Source organism: Gobio gobio (genome assembly GCF_949357685.1).
Source record: "Gobio gobio genome assembly, chromosome: 3".
Classification (NCBI taxonomy): Eukaryota; Metazoa; Chordata; class Actinopteri; order Cypriniformes; family Gobionidae; genus Gobio; species Gobio gobio.
Genome location: NC_137099.1, coordinates 5,336,602 through 5,353,135, shown reverse-complemented (window position 1 = coordinate 5,353,135; position 16,534 = coordinate 5,336,602). Strand labels below are relative to the sequence as shown.

The following is a 16,534-nucleotide window of genomic DNA, read 5'->3' as shown; positions in this document are numbered from 1 at the left end:
TGCCAATCTACAGATATAGACCTACCGCAGCTCGTATTAAACAGAACTTAATTAATATTATTACTGGTAAAGTTACCACGTACCGGACATTTTCTCACCGCTTCCCAACTCCCAACATGCACACACACACGACGCACACACATCTGTGCAACTGTCATTGTACTGTAGCCTATGTCAGCGTTGCATTATTATTTCGTCCCATTTCACCAACAGTTTAATACTCGCACATCCAAATGTAGTCAGAGAAGGGCCTCATCTTCTTTCCGATCGCATGAACGTTCTGAAACAGTAGTAACTGCCCAATGAATCTCTCAATTCTCATTGGCTACCTGCCATGTGGCAGGTTGATTGACAGTGTTACCCGCCAATTGCAAAATTCACCCGCATTTGGCGCGTAGTCGGTGTTAATTTCAGGCCCTGGTTGTCCCACACAGCCTTGTCCCACACGTCGCATATTGAGAAAATGTCCTGCATTTTCATCAGTCTGTTGGATTTTAACGATCATATTAAAAAAACGGCATGCATTCTTTTGCCTTTTTAAGAAAAGATTTTGAGCTTTTGGGGTTATAAAGAATTTCAGCGTTTGGGGTTATAATGTTCAGGAACAGTGTTTAATATCTATTATAAATCACTCTCGTCAGCCTTAGGAAGGTCAAACAAACGAGTTTAAAGTAACGGGGTGGAAAACACAGCGTCTCTTTGACATAGCAGCAGCTCAACCAGGACTCGGAGGGCGGAGATTATTTAAATGAGTAACATTATGACTTCAAAAAGCGTGTTGTAGTCCAAACGGGTCGTTCGTTGTAGGTCTTGGAAAGTGGATTCTGTTAAATAAAATAACTCATCACACACTAACTTTGAAAAAGTGAAAGCGCATAATAGGACCTCTTTAAAATCTAACTGTGCACTGAGCCTGTTGCATGCATTCTGGGATTATATTCTCCCCGAGGGATACTCGCTGCATGATAACTTGCAAAAACAAGTTCTCTTAGAAAGCAGAATAACAACGTCATGTTTACGAGAGTCTAGTGCTGTCTAGGTAGGCAGATCAGTAGGTTTAGGAACAGAGCTTATACGTATACATCAGAATAAGATTGTGCATGCTGAAGGCATTCTTGTAACCAAGAGATGCATGTTGTGCTCCCCTCCGCCAACATAGAGAACCATTAAAATAAATATGCCACCCACAGGGATTTATCATACAGAATTACATAACCTTCCACTGGAGAGGAAAAACAAAACAAAGAGAAAATAAAAGACAAGAAAATGAAGAAACTATAACCGTATCATCTGTCTCTCACTTTTAAACCCTTTCGCATTCGGGTCGGGTGCAGGGATCGATTGCTTCAGTAAGTGGCCTGGTTTAAACCCTAGGAAAAAACCTGCTTTGTTATCTTCGACGTCATTACGTCGTAATAAGGGAAAGGACATTGCACCTTAAAGCTAACAGCGTTTTACCCTGAAGCCAAAGCCGGCGGTTTATCTCAGGTCGCTGTACACTGGGGAAACCTGGCTCTTTATTTTCACTCTTGTTTTATTGCTCACCTTCTGACCCAGACGCCACAGTGGAGAAAAAGACAAAGGGTTCAGGGCAAAAGCAAAAGCGAAAATGGAGAAAACAGCAAAACGAATGAGGCCAAGCATGTAAGTGTCATGACAGCAAACGCAGCAAAATAAAACCACACCAGCGTGAGATGTGGAAGCGCCAAAGCCTGCTGCCAAATACCGTGTCTACACTGCAAGCGAGTGACGCTACCAAACTAGATCCTCATCGTTATCCATCAATTAAACGAGCGACGCGGTGCAAGAAAACTAGATTGTTCCCATTATAAACGGCATTTGTCGCATTGCATTGCACAGTTTTATTGATTAGAACAGGAGTGATCCGTTTTGTTGCATTGTACAAAAAAGTGCATGCTTCCATTATAAATCACCAAAGCGTCCTACACTGCATGCACACAATTTGAGCAGCTTAAACAGGAGCAAAACAGTTTTATTGAGCTGCTTTGCTTGTTGCAGTGTAAATAAAACTAAGTTCAAGAATGTTGGCTTGAGAAACAATGCAAGCAATGCAAAATTGAATTATCTGTATTATAATCAATAAAGATATCTATACTGCTAGCTTGCAAAATTTCTTGCGTCTCATCCGCCTCACTCTCTTCTGTTGATTATAAAGGGAGTGATCTCATCCGCCTCACTCTCTTCTGTTGATTATTAGGGAGTGATCGAGTTGTTGCACCACATTCCTTGCATGCAGTGTAAGCAAAAAATTCATTCCCATTTTAAATAACACAGCTAGCCTACAAGCATGCAATATCGAGTTTTATTGCATCACACCACTCTCAATGTAGACAGCTTTGCTGATTATAACAGGACATCTAGTTGTTTTGCTGACTTGCAATGTAGACAAATCTCAGTTGCTCCCATAAACAACAAAGCTGTCTACACTGCAAATGTGCAATACTGGTTTGGATGCCGCACTCACTTGCAAGTGCACGTGGTTGCATTGGTTTTTAAAGGGATCAAGGTAGTTTTGTTGCATTGCTTGCAGTGACAATTCCCATCAAACTCCCATCAAAGATTAAAAAAATGCCAATGCTGAAAACAAGCAATGCAGCAAAATTGCATGCATGCAGAGATTACGATGCAACAACATTTGCATACATGCAGAGATTACGATGTAACAACATTTGCATACATGCAGAGATTACGATGCAACAAAACTGCATACATGCAGAGATTATGATGCAAAAAACTGCATACATGCAGAGATTATGATGCAACAAAACTGCATACATGCAGAGATTATGATGCAACAAAACTGCATACATGCAGAGATTATGATGCAACAACATTTGCATACATGCAGAGATTACGATGTTACAACATTTGCATACATGCAGAGATTACGATGCAAAAAACTGCATACATGCAGAGATTATGATGCAACAAAACTGCATTCATGCAGAGATTATGATGCAACAAAACTGCAAACATGCAGAGATTATGATGCAACAAAACTGCATACATGCAGAGATTGTGATACAACAAAACTGCATACATGCAGAGATTGATGCAACAAAACTGCATACATGCAGAGATTATGATGCAACAAAACCGCATACATGCAGAGATTGATGCAACAAAACTGCATACATGCAGAGATTATGATGCAACAAAATTGCAAACATGCAGAGATTATGATGCAACAAAACTGCAAACATGCAGAGATTATGATGCAGCAAAACTGCAAACATGCAGAGATTATGATGCAACAAAACTGCATACATGCAGAGATTATGATGCAGCAAAACTGCAAACATGCAGAGATTACAATGCAACAAAACTGCATACATGCAGAGATTATGATGCAACAAAACTGCATACATGCAGAGATTATGATGCAACAAAACTGCATACATGCAGAGATTATGATGCAACAAAACTGCATACATGCAGAGATTATGATGCAACAAAATTGCAAACATGCAGAGATTGTGTTGCAACAAAACTGCATACATGCAGAGATTATGATGCAACAAAACTGCATGCGTGCAGAGATTACGATGCAAAAAACTGCACGCATGCAGAGATTATGATGCAACAAAACTGCACGCATGCAGAAATTATGATGCAACAAAACTGCATACATGCAGAGATTATGATGCAACAAAACTGCATACATTCAGAGATAACGATGCAAAAAACTTGATCATATCTGTTACAATCAAAGCCGTATACGAAATTGCCCATCTTGCAAGTAATGCAACAGAATAAACATTGCATTCATGCAGAGATTGTGATGCAACAAAACTTGATCGCACTTTATAATTGAAGCCGTTTAATTAACAAAACTATCTATCTTGCAAGTAATGCAACGGATTAAACATTGCATGCATGCAGAGATTACAATGCAACAAAACTGCAAACAATCAGAGATTACAATGCAACAAAATTGCAAACAATCAGAGATTACAATGCAACAAAATTGCATTAATGCAGAGATTACAATGCAACAAAACTGCATACATGCAGAGACTGTGATGCAACAAAATTGCATACATGCAGAGATTGTGATGCAACAAAATCGCTTACATGCAGAGATAACGATGCAAAAAACTTGATCATATCTGTTACAATCAAAGCCGTATACGTTAACGAAATTGCCCATCTTGCAAGTAAAGCAACAGTATAAACACTGCATTCATGCAGAGATTGTGATGCAACAAAACCCGATCGCACTTTATAATTGAAGCCGTATACATTTACAAAACTATCTATCTTGCAAGTAATGCAACAGAAACATTGCAAGCATGCAGAGCAACTTGACCGCATCTGCTATAATCGAAGCCTAAATACATGCAGAGATTGCGATGCAATGAAACATGATACTTTAGCTCCTATTATAATCGATTGCCTTATCAATGCAAGCGCAAAATGCAACAGAACTCGACAGCATTGCAGCATAGACACGCAGACAAACAAGAGCAGCCTGGCATGTGACCAAAGATACACTTTCGCTCGGATAAAAGATGAACCTGTGCATTCACGTCAGTTTGGCATGAAGATGTCATCCATCTCCTTAATTTAATCCTGACTGATTTGAGGAGAGTAGGTCTCCCATTGGGCAGAGAAAAGGGGAAGCAAGCCGACCCGTGACCTTGTGCGGTCAACGGTGCGAGCAAAAAAAGCTTTTAAGCCATCGCGCTTATTATATTAATATCCTATTGCTAATAATGATCGCATCAGTACAGTATGGATAAGAAGGGGGAGGTTTTATCACACGTAGCCCGTCTCTGTCTCTCTGTTTAATAGGACTAAAATCCTCTAGGGACGAGATAAGGGAGTTGGCACGCAAACCCCGCCCAGGTTCTGGAGATGGGTCATGGCTATATAACAATAAAGCAGTGCTCCACATTTAACGTGCTAACATCATCAGATATCTTAATCGCAGGCTCCGCGGGCACGTCTCAACATTGATTTTATCATACACAAGGTTTCACAATTCTAAGCACTGCCTTGGTTTACGATTCAACGCAGTAAATTGAATTAAACGCAGCTGGTGGTGTAATTTAACACACTCTACACACATGTTGTATTGTATGTAACGTGAGTAGTGTGTGTTGAGATGGGCTCACCATGGCTGCAGCGGCGGCCTGTGCGGCGACGGCGGTCTGGTTGGCCTGGTGCTGGGCTGCTTTGATCTTGGCCTGCAGGTGCGCTGGAGGGTGGAAATACTTGCACTTCTCGCGCGAGCAGCGGCTCTTGATGTAGTCCATGCACACGGTGACCGTGTTGTCGCTCGTGTCGATCATGGGGCTGTCGCTCGGATGGGCGAAGCGGCAGTCCGTCTCGCCGCGCGCGCAGTTGCCCCGCTGAAACTCGCGACACACCTGCCGTTCGCGGACGCAAAACAAGCACGCAGACAAAACAAACAGGGAACACAACAGAAATGGGCAAGCGGAGACGTGTCAGTGAACTTTCAGGGCTTTCAGGTAAGGTAAATAAACACAGCATTAACAAAGACAGTTAATGCTGTGACAAATGCAGAGGAACAGAGCCTCTTATCATCACAGACATCACTCAGTTGCTAAGTGATCGCACATTTACTGACACACACACACACAACCTTCAACTGTTATTGTTTCAACCGCACTGATCATTTTCTTGCACTGAATTGAAATGTCTCACTTCTTTCTATCCTCCGCCTCACACCTTTCTGCTATTGATTCAGCCCCGTCTTTAACACACACACACACACACACACACACAAACGCGTTTGGTCTTCATAAACTTCTCTAAGTGACCTCGACTTCACTCAAATGTTCAACATTCAGAATATGACCGACAGTGATGATGCTAATATTTAAATGCTGAATTATGATTGGTCTGCTTTCTTGCATTCATTTGCATACTGACTTATGATTGGTCTTAAAACTGACATTTTTTTTGTAATCACGATAGTTTTTTTTTGTTTTTTTACATATAATTGCATACTGACTTATGATTGGCCTTTTTGTCTATTACGTTTATTTGCATTCTGAAATATGACGGGTCTTTTCTGTCTTTTATCATTTCTTTGTCTTGAATTGTGGTCTTTTTTCTTTCTTTTTTTTTTTATACATATATTTGCATATCAAAAGTTCTTTCCAACATCTTATACTGAATTATGATTGATTTATTTGCATACTTTCTGCAATTGATTCAGCCCCGTCTTTAAAGGGATAGTTCACCCAAAAATGAAAATTAGCCCATGATTTACTCACCCCCAAGTCATCCTAGGTGTGTATAACATTCTTCTTTCAGACGAATAAAATCTGAGTTATATTACAAAAGTCCAGGCTAATCCAAGCATTAGAATTGGATTCATAGTTGCTCTGTTTTTGAAGTCCCTAAAAAGTGCATCTGTCCGTCATATAACTGCTCCACGCGGCTCTGGGGTGTTAATAAAGGCCTTCTAAAGCGAATCGATGCGTTTGTGTAAGAAAAATATCAATATTTAAACATTTATTTCATTTTTTTTCTATGGCTCTGCATCAGCCGCCCCCACACCATCACTTCCGGTGAATAAGGTCAAAATACCGGCGCGATCATAGATATATACATAGATTCCTCATTAGTGCCTGCGCGGATCGGTCGAATGAGGCATCTACGTATATATATCTTTGATCACACCAGTATTTTGACCTTATTCGCCGGAAGTTATGGCGCTGGGAATACTAGATGACATTCGTCTAATAAGAGGTAAAAAAAATAACATAAATATTGTTGGGTTTCTCGCAGAAACCGATGGTTCTGTGTCTTAAGACATCAATGTGTTGCCACGAGCCGCATGGTTTAATAAGGATTCATATGTCTGTGTTTTTCCTCTCATTGCTCTCATACTCTAAAATATCTCCATTGACATCATTATACGACTATCACACTGCAACGGTTGAGTTAAAAATCTTCATTTGTGTTCTACTGAAGAAACAAAGACACCTACATCTTTTGATGCCCTGGGGGTAAGCAGATAAACATAAACATTTTGTTTTTGGGTGAACTATCCCTTTAACACACAAACGCGTTTGGTCTTCATAAACTTCTCCAAGTGACCTCGACTTCCCTCTAATGTTCAACATTCAGAAAATGACCGACAGTGATGATGCTAATATTTACATGGTGACTTATGATTGGTCTGCTTTCTTGCATTCATTTGCATACTGACTTATGATTGGCCTTTTTGTCTATTACGTTTATTTGCATTCTGAATTATGACGGGTCTTTTCTGTCTTTTATCATGAAATGTGGTCTTTTTTATTTTTTACATATATTTGCATATCTAAAGTTCTTTCCAACATCTTGTACTGTATTATGGTAGTGATTTATTTGCATACTGACTTATGATTGGTCTTCTCTTTTTTTCCTTTTAATTTTGATTGTTTTTTTTTTTTTTTTTCTATATATAATTGCATACTGACTTATGATTGGTCTGCTTTCTAGCCTTCATTTGCATACTGACTTATGATTGGTCTGTTTTTTTGCGTTCATTTGCATACTGAGTTATGATTGGTCTGCTTTCTTGCGTTCATTTGCATACTGACTTATGATTGGTCTGCTTTCTTGCCTTCATTTGCATACTGACTTATGATTGGTCTGTTTTTTGCGTTCATTTGCATACTGAGTTATGATCGGTCTGCTTTCTTGCCTTCATTTGCATACTGACTTATGATCGGTCTGTTTTTTTTGCGCTCATTTGCATACTGACTTATGATTGGTCTGCTTTCTTGCGTTCATTTGCATACAGACTTATGATTGGTCTGCTTCCTTGCGTTCATTTGCATACTGACATATAATCGGTCTGCTTTCTTGCCTTCATTTGCATACTGACTTATGATCGGTCTGTTTTTTTTGCGCTCATTTGCATACTGACTTATGATTGGTCTGCTTTCTTGCGTTCATTTGCATACAGACTTATGATTGGTCTGCTTTCTTGCGTTCATTTGCATACTGACATATAATCGGTCCTTTCCCCATTATGTTTATTTGAATAGTGAATTACGACGGGTCTTTATCTTGAATTATGTTTTTTTTTAAACATATATTTGCATATTAAAAACCATTTCCAACATCTAATACTGTTTTATAATTGTGATTTATTTGCATACAGTATTGCAATTCCTGAAAATATCAGATCAACTCTTTCTTACGTCAGTCAATATAATGAATTATTGTCTTTTCTTTCTTACATTTATTTGCATATTTTATTTAACTTTCTACCCGTTTATCCCAAGGATTCAAGGTTTGACTACTTAGTTTTAGGAGTTTGTCCTGCATGCTTTTGAGGGCAAAAACGTGTATTTTAACAAAACTAACCTTTCTGCAAGCAATATTGCATATTATAAAGTCAATGATTTTAGTTAAAAGCATGAACTAGACTTACTTTTTTATTCTTTCCTAATACCTTTCATCTTCAATAATTGCAATGACATTCAAACTGTGGTTCAGAAATGATGCGATCCATCTGAAGCTGAATGGATGTCTGGGTGTGACGCGTTACCTCGAGCTTGTCCGTGCGCAGTAGTTTCTGTGTGGAGGATGAGCTGGGCACGTTAACCGGTGGGCTACCGGGGACGATGACAGGGGTGCTGGAGAGCATCTCAGTGGGGACCAGACCCATGCTGTGGCTCATGGGAGTCAGATACGGAGCGTAACTCAGTCCAGGGCTCGAGCCCAGACCTTGGTTGACAGGAAATGTAGGCTGTGAAGACAACAATTATCGTGATAGAATTACAACTTCCCCTTCTGGAAGGCTCAGCAACAGCCAAACTCAAGACGCAAAGCTGCATACCACTGGTTGCATGGTGGTGCCAGGGATCATGAACTGCATCTGCTGGGCCAGCATCGCTGCGGCCGTCTTCTGCTGGATGAGGTTGTTGCGTCCGTTGATTTCCAGCTGCGTCTTCAGATGCGCTGGTGGGTGAAGGTACTTACAGTTCTCTCTCGTACACCGACCCTACGGCAAGAAAGATCACAAACGAGAACTCGTAAGAATCTCAATCGTTTCTCCTAGACAGAAATGCCAACATTTGCTTAAAGATCACGTTTTTAAATGTTGTTTATATGTCTATGTGGTGTTTTTAATATACTTTAACACATGGGCGTCGGAACCATTGTATGTGGGTGGGACAAGACCCACCCACTTTTTACGATCAATGATATTGGACCCACTCACGTTTATCGTCTATAACATTCAGCACATGTCTGTTTACCAACCTCTAATCGATAAACACTTATTATTAAAAAAGTTAGACGCTTTATTTCCACTTTTATAATATTTTCTTCATTTTTTATTGACAATAAATGCCTTTCCGATTTGATATGTGATGGGAAAACGGAGAAGATTGAGTTCGGCGAAAGCCGGACTTGAACCGCGGGTCGATTTGTGTCAAAACTAGATGCCGTGCGTCTTACCCCTACACTACTGCCGCTTTCAATGATATGGCAATTTCCGTTATTTTGTCTTTGCGAACTATACGTTTAGCAAGGAAAGCGGTATATTTGTTCTTTGTATTTTGCTTCCGACGCCCACACAAAAAAACAAGTGCAAATTCATTAGTCAACACCATTGCTGAGTATTTTCTACTTAAAACTACAAAAACGTGATTTGAAATCGCGGAGTTTCTTACATCTCAAACTACCTTGTAACCAATCACGTCACGAGGGGGGCGGGGCTTTTGCATATCATTAACTATGACTGCTCGGAAGCAGTGGAGTCTCAAGATTATCCCGGTATATTTTCTGTTGATAATATGAAAAATCAGGTATATTTAGTAATATTGGGTTGGGTATCGTTTGGGTTTTTTTCGATTCCGGTGCCAAACCGATACTTTTAAAACGGTACCGGTGCCTAAACGGTGCCTGAACCGATACTTTTTTTTTTTTAAAGGCCACAAAACGAGGTGTATGACATTAAAGAATTTTTATTTATTTATTTTTATATAAATTGAACCATTTATTAAAAGTTTAATGTATACTTAAATGTATGAATATAAACAAATACAAAACACAATTAACTTATTTACAAATTATCATTGACTTATTTACAAATTCACAGTAAAACCTAAGCCACCTAACCCAACTACAACAAGCCTAATATAACTCTAAATAACAGTTACAGTAATAACAGCAGTCGTCTGTATTCTTGCTCTGCTACAAACCAGCTTCGAGCTTCAGCTTTATTTTGAATTATGATCATATTCTCTGGCTAAATATTTTAGAACGCATCGCCGTAATGTTTCCATGGCAACGCGTCATGTTTCTCACATGACACACAGCAGCCGCAATAGCGCTGACAGCTCAGCTGTATCGGGTTTATTACGTTTTTTCTTTTTATTCAAAATATTCACAAACTTCTTAACTGTGTCACGAACTATCTGATGTTCAAATGTGTGAGTGAATGTGTGTTAGTTGATCTATAAAGCGCAATGGGCGGCGCCATGTTAGTTTGCGCCTCAGAATCGGATCTGTCGGATTTACAACACTTGAGTTCATTCTCGTCTCACGAAATACATGAAAGTAAGTGACCAGTGAACTGGAAGAAGAATAGAGGAAACGATATAGTTACTGTATAATGTGCATGTATCTGATGTAAATAAAACACGTAACGTTAGTCAAATTATAATCGTCTGAAAGGATTGTCATAGCCGCTTTCATAGACATCAGTGTGTGTGTTTTGCTAGTAGCTACTTATGAGCATTTAAATGTCTGAAACCTGGAATAAACATGATGTGGTTGAAAACACTGAATAGTTGTCATGAGTTGTGATGTGACCAGCGCTTAGCGTCTGTCTCTGGCTCCGAAATCTGCGTTCTGATTCGGTCCAGTACATACCGGTTATATAAGTACCGGTGCCTTCGGTACCCAACCCTAGTAATATAGCAGGTGAATTATGTGTATGATGTATATTACGATGTTATGATGAACTATATGCCTTTCTGTTGTTCAAAGCGTTTCTAAGGATCGTTGAAGGCGAATGAGATGGTGAACGGGAACATGGTTTGTGTATCATTAGCAACACATTATAATCTGTTTGATAACCTAGTCAAGCCAAAGGCTAATCATGTTAATTACCGTTATGTGTCCGACGTTGTAAAGAGCGATACCTCTGTAAGTTGGCCGACTGTATTTCTGACATTGTGTGAGTGAGTGGAGGCGGGGCTAATTTGCATATTCATGAATCCTCGTATATTAAATGAGGCAAGGGTGTCGAGTTACATTCAAGCTATTTTAAGGCATGAAAAATCGTTTAAACATGTCATTTTGGTGATCAAAGATGAGTTTTAAGGGATAAAATAATTGAGTTTCCTGCAAAAAAGACTCACAAGTAATAAAAAAAAAAAGTCAGATCTCAATATGAATACAATAATTTCTCATCAAATTCTTTAAAAAAAAAAGATCTGATCCGCTATTCACATTCATTTCATAGCTTTATACTCTTATTATTTGACCCGGTGTACAGTAAACACACATTAATAAACAACATCTATTCGCATATTTTATTTTACTCTCTACCCATTTATCTCAAGGTTTGTTTTCATTTATTGAAGTGGTAGATGCCGCAACTACAACATTGCATAATATTATAATGTGTATTAACAAAATAACACATTTGGAAACACTTTATTTTAGTGTCCTTGTTACACGTTGCACACACTTAGTATAGTAATAACAGTAAATCATACATAATTACAAGGTCAGTTGCATGCGATTATGCTTAATTTACTGTTATTAGTACATTAAGTGCATGTAACATTTGTGAGAAAGACACTAAAATAAAGTATCACCGAACATTTTGCAAGCAATATTTTAAAGGTGAATGTTTCATTATATTATTAAAGTAAATCAGTTTAGTTAAAAGCATGAACTAGACTTTAGGGGTGGGCGATATTACCAAAATCTTATTTCACCATATGTGTAATGTTATTTTTAACACACATCCACAAAGTTTGCCTGCGCAAAACACTTCAACACACATGAAATACAAGCGGCATCAATGCAGTGAAGATGTCGGCTCCATACTGCAATATTAATTAAGTAGGCCAAAGTTAGAAGAATATTCTCACAAGGTCAAGCGTGTGTTTGCATTAAACCTCCACTGCAGGATATCCAGTGTCACGGGAGGCCGAACTGATACCGAGATGTGAGAAATAGTGGAGGAGGGGTTAGAAAGCGCAGCGGTAGCACATACTGCAGACATGCAGAGACACAGAAAGAGCATCTCCTGCCTCTGCAGATGCTGCGTCGCCCTGCATCAGCTGCTCGCTGGAGGTGTGAGAGCGCCACGCTAACCTTCAGCACACACACCACACTCACAAAACCAGCACACACACCACACTCACAAAACCAGCACACACACCACACTCACAAAACCAGCACACACACCACACTCACAAAACCAGCACACACACCACACTCACAAAACCAGCACACACACCACACTCACAAAACCAGCACACACACCACACTCACAAAACCAGCACACACACCACACTCACAAAACCAGCACACACACCACACTCACAAAACCAGCACACACACCACACTCACAAAACCAGCACACACACATATCATTGATTCAAATAACAATTAAAGAACAGTCATGTTTTAGAATTATATATCATTTAATTTCACATATTTATAAATTCGTTTTTTAATTTATCTGCTAAATTTAAAAATGAAAACTACTTTTTTAAATGATATATATTTTTGCATTTTTAGAATTATATATAATTTAATTACACTTTATGTTTAAAAAAAAAAAATTTCTATCTGTTATATTTTACATTTTATTTGAATTATATATCATTTAATTTTACATATTTCTAAATTCTGTATTTTTATTTCTGTTTTTAATTTATCTGCCAAATTTAAAAATGAAAACTACTTTTTTAAATGATATATATTTTTGCATTTTTAGAATAATATATAATTTAATTACACTTTATGTTTAAAAAAAAGTTTTTTCTATCTGTTATATTTTACATTTTATTTAAATTATATATCATTTAATTTTACATATTTCTAAATTCTGTATTTTTATTTCTGTTTTTAATTTATCTGCTAAATTTAAAAATGAAAACTACTTTTTTAAATGATATATATTTTTGCATTTTTAGAATAATATATAATTTAATTACACTTTATGTTTAAAAAAAAGTTTTTTCTATCTGTTATATTTTACATTTTATTTAAATTATATATCATTTAATTTTACATATTTCTAAATTCTGTATTTTTATTTCTGTTTTTAATTTATCTGCCAAATTTAAAAATGAAAACTACTTTTTTAAATGATATATATTTTTGCATTTTTAGAATAATATATAATTTAATTACACTTTATGTTTAAAAAAAAGTTTTTTCTATCTGTTATATTTTACATTTTATTTAAATTATATATCATTTAATTTTACATATTTCTAAATTCTGTATTTTTATTTCTGTTTTTAATTTATCTGCTAAATTAAAAAATGAAAATTACTTTTTTAAATTATCTATTTTAGCATTTTTATAATATATATAATTGAATTACACTTATTTTTTATTTATTTGTAATGAATTGTATATAATTTAACTGTACATATTACTATTACTAAATTCTGTATTTTTAATTCAGCTTTAATGTCTGCTAAATTTAAAAATGAAAAATTATTACAAAAAGAAATATTTTTTAATTATATATATTTTTTTATTTTTTAGGATTTAATATAATTGAATTACAATTTCTATTTCTATTTATTTCAGTTTTTAATGTCTGCTAAATGTAAAAATATTTGTTAATTACATATATTTTTTAAGTTTTATAATTACAATTAATTTCATTACACTTGAAAAAAATATTTCTGTTTTTAATGTCTCTGATATTGTTACTTTTTTTAGAATTATATACAATTTAACTGTAAATATTAATATTTAAAAATTCTGTATTTTAATTCTGTTTTTAATGCCTGCTAAATGAAAAAATGAATGAAAAATAGCTTCAAATATTTTAAATTTACATTTATTTTTACATTTGTTGTATATAATTTAAATACAGTTTTCTATTTCTAATTCTTTGAATTTTATGATTAAAAAAACTTTAAGAAAAGAAACAAATGTAATGTTAATATGTTTAATATCTCTCATGAGTGCTGTTTGCAAAGTCAAACAATACTATTATTACGGTTTATTGTTATTACTGTAATTATTATTAATACTATTATTACAGTTTAAACCCTTTCAATTTCCAAAAGGAAACAAAATAATAAACCCGAATGAAATGAAGAACAAAGCAGGACTAAAGTATAAACCACATACATTCTGAATGTTTCCATGCTCATTTCACTATAGTCAAATTGCATAATTTGTATTTAATCATAATACTTCTGCTTCCTCATCAAGGGTACAACAGCGTTTAAAGCATGTGACCTATATAAGCTATTGTGTTCTCTGCATTGATGCACGGAGGTCACAGATCCGTTGAAAACATCTGGGGAAGCGTTCGCAGGAATGTGCTCAGTCAGCTTATCTGAGGTCTTGCTTGTGGTGGTTTATGACAACAAGGATAAAAGCGCAAGATGTCCAGGTACCCTTCCTTACTCGGATTACAATGGAGATAAGTGTGCTATAAATAACACAAAACTAGATCTAAACGGAGCATGGCTGTCATTTCAATGATCTCCAAACAGTTAAGCAACGCTGAATCAGCTCACCGCAGCCAAAAAGCGGAAACATCTGACTTCTGCTCGCGCGGTCGTGACCTTGGGTGATCGATTAGACCTGAAATATGTATTTGCATCATTTAAAAGCTTTGAATTATTGACAGATTTGTGTTTTCGCTCACCTGAACAATTAATGCGCAGTAAATTATACACTATAGTAATCAGAAATGTTTCTCGAGTAGCAAATCAGCATATTAGAATGACTCCTGAAGGATCATGTGACACTGAAGACTCAGTAATGATGCTTTGCATAACAGGAAATTTTTTTTTTTAAAACAGTTACTTTAAAGGACACCTATTATGCTTCTTTTTAAGATGTAACACACGTCTCAGAGTGTGTGTGAAGTTTCAGCTCAAAATACCCCACAGATCATGCTGTAAGTGCCCACTTTTGAGTGGAAGGAAAAACATGCTGTTTTCATGTGTGTATCTTTAAATGCAAATGAGCTGCTGCTCCACGCCCCTTTCCAGAAGAGGGCGGAGCCTGTACAGCTCCTGCCTCCAATGCTCCATCTATTAAAAGGTTTGGTTGTGATGATCATCTCTATCACGCTCCGGTGACATTTCAGTTCTTCATCATCATGAAAGTTTATGATGCATGTGTTTATGAAAGCCATATCAGTCTAAACTTCTGATATATGGTTTTCTGAGCGCACACACACACCCGAAGCACTCACACAGAAAACTGTGTGTCAGACGGAGCATCCCGTGAGTATTAAACTAAGTTCTCTTTCACGTCTTATTGCGCTTAAACTGTCAAACACACACACACAGTTCACATAAACAGTCGGTTATGTCTGTGAATGTAAACAGCAGGGAAAGAAATCACATGTGTGCTTTAGATCTGTGTATTAAAGTGACAGTAGTGTAATATACAGTACCTACAGCTATATCTGCTGTTAATATGAATCAAACAACAACAGAAAATCACTCACTGCTCTCGACTGAATAACTTTAGTAGATTTAATAATACATTTCTTACTTGAATGCTGCTATAAAAGGCTTTGGCGAGGAGGTAAGGGGAGGGGTCTATGCGAATAGGGCGGAGTCTGTAAGCAGTCGTGGGCGGGGCCTACATATACGTGATGTCGCACTGCTAGAATCTGTTTGAGACACTGCTTATGATTTATGGGGATTAAAAAAAGCAGAGTGGGTGGATTTTTACTATTATAGGGTGGTTGTGTAACACACTGCCGACACACATTTATGTTCAAACACTATGTAAAAGTAAATTTTGCATAATATGTCCGCTTTAAATGGAAATTATATTTCACAATATTAATTTACTGTATATTTGATCAAATAAATCCAGCCCTGTTGAAACAAAAAATCTTAATTATTCCAAACTTTTGACCACTAGTGTAAATGATGCTCATATCCTTCGTTATAAACTCATAATCAATTATAGGCAGAAGACAGGTCTAGACACTTAACACCCTCAAATTCCCAAATATGCAGCGCTGTAATCCATAGGATCAGGGAGTCGGAGGCTATCAATATCCCTGCTGGAATAACAGAGTCCAGCCAAAAGCTGAAAGGTGTCAAAGCCAATCAGTCCGGGCCAAAAGCCGGACGGTGAGGAGAAGCGAGAGACATCTGATAGAGGACTTCCACCTCTGCCGAGCTGAGGTTTCGGGATTTTCGGGTGCTGTGCAAAGGATCGTACCGGAATATGTATGAGAGTTTGATTTGCCGTGTGATTGAGAGGAGACTGCTGATTCAATAATGAAGGAGGGATGGGCTATTTTTACCGGCAAACTCGGCAGGAATGGCACTGATGGAGGACAAGAAGC

At 37.1% G+C, this 16,534-nt stretch overlaps 1 protein-coding gene across 5 annotated transcripts in view; it reads right to left on the bottom strand.

Annotated features, from left to right (window-relative positions):
- Window positions 1-16,534, bottom strand: part of mbnl2 (muscleblind-like splicing regulator 2) — a 127,644-nt gene that overhangs the window by 23,429 nt on the left and 87,681 nt on the right. For all 5 annotated transcript variants that reach the window (XM_079812360.1, XM_079812359.1, XM_079812362.1 and 2 more), the window contains exons 3-5: window positions 8,831-8,995; window positions 8,540-8,740; window positions 5,139-5,393 (exon numbers count right to left, since the gene is read on the bottom strand). In XM_079812360.1, coding sequence (XP_079668486.1) covers window positions 5,139-5,393; window positions 8,540-8,740; window positions 8,831-8,995 — 621 coding nt within the window. The remainder of the gene's footprint in view (window positions 1-5,138; window positions 5,394-8,539; window positions 8,741-8,830; window positions 8,996-16,534) is intronic.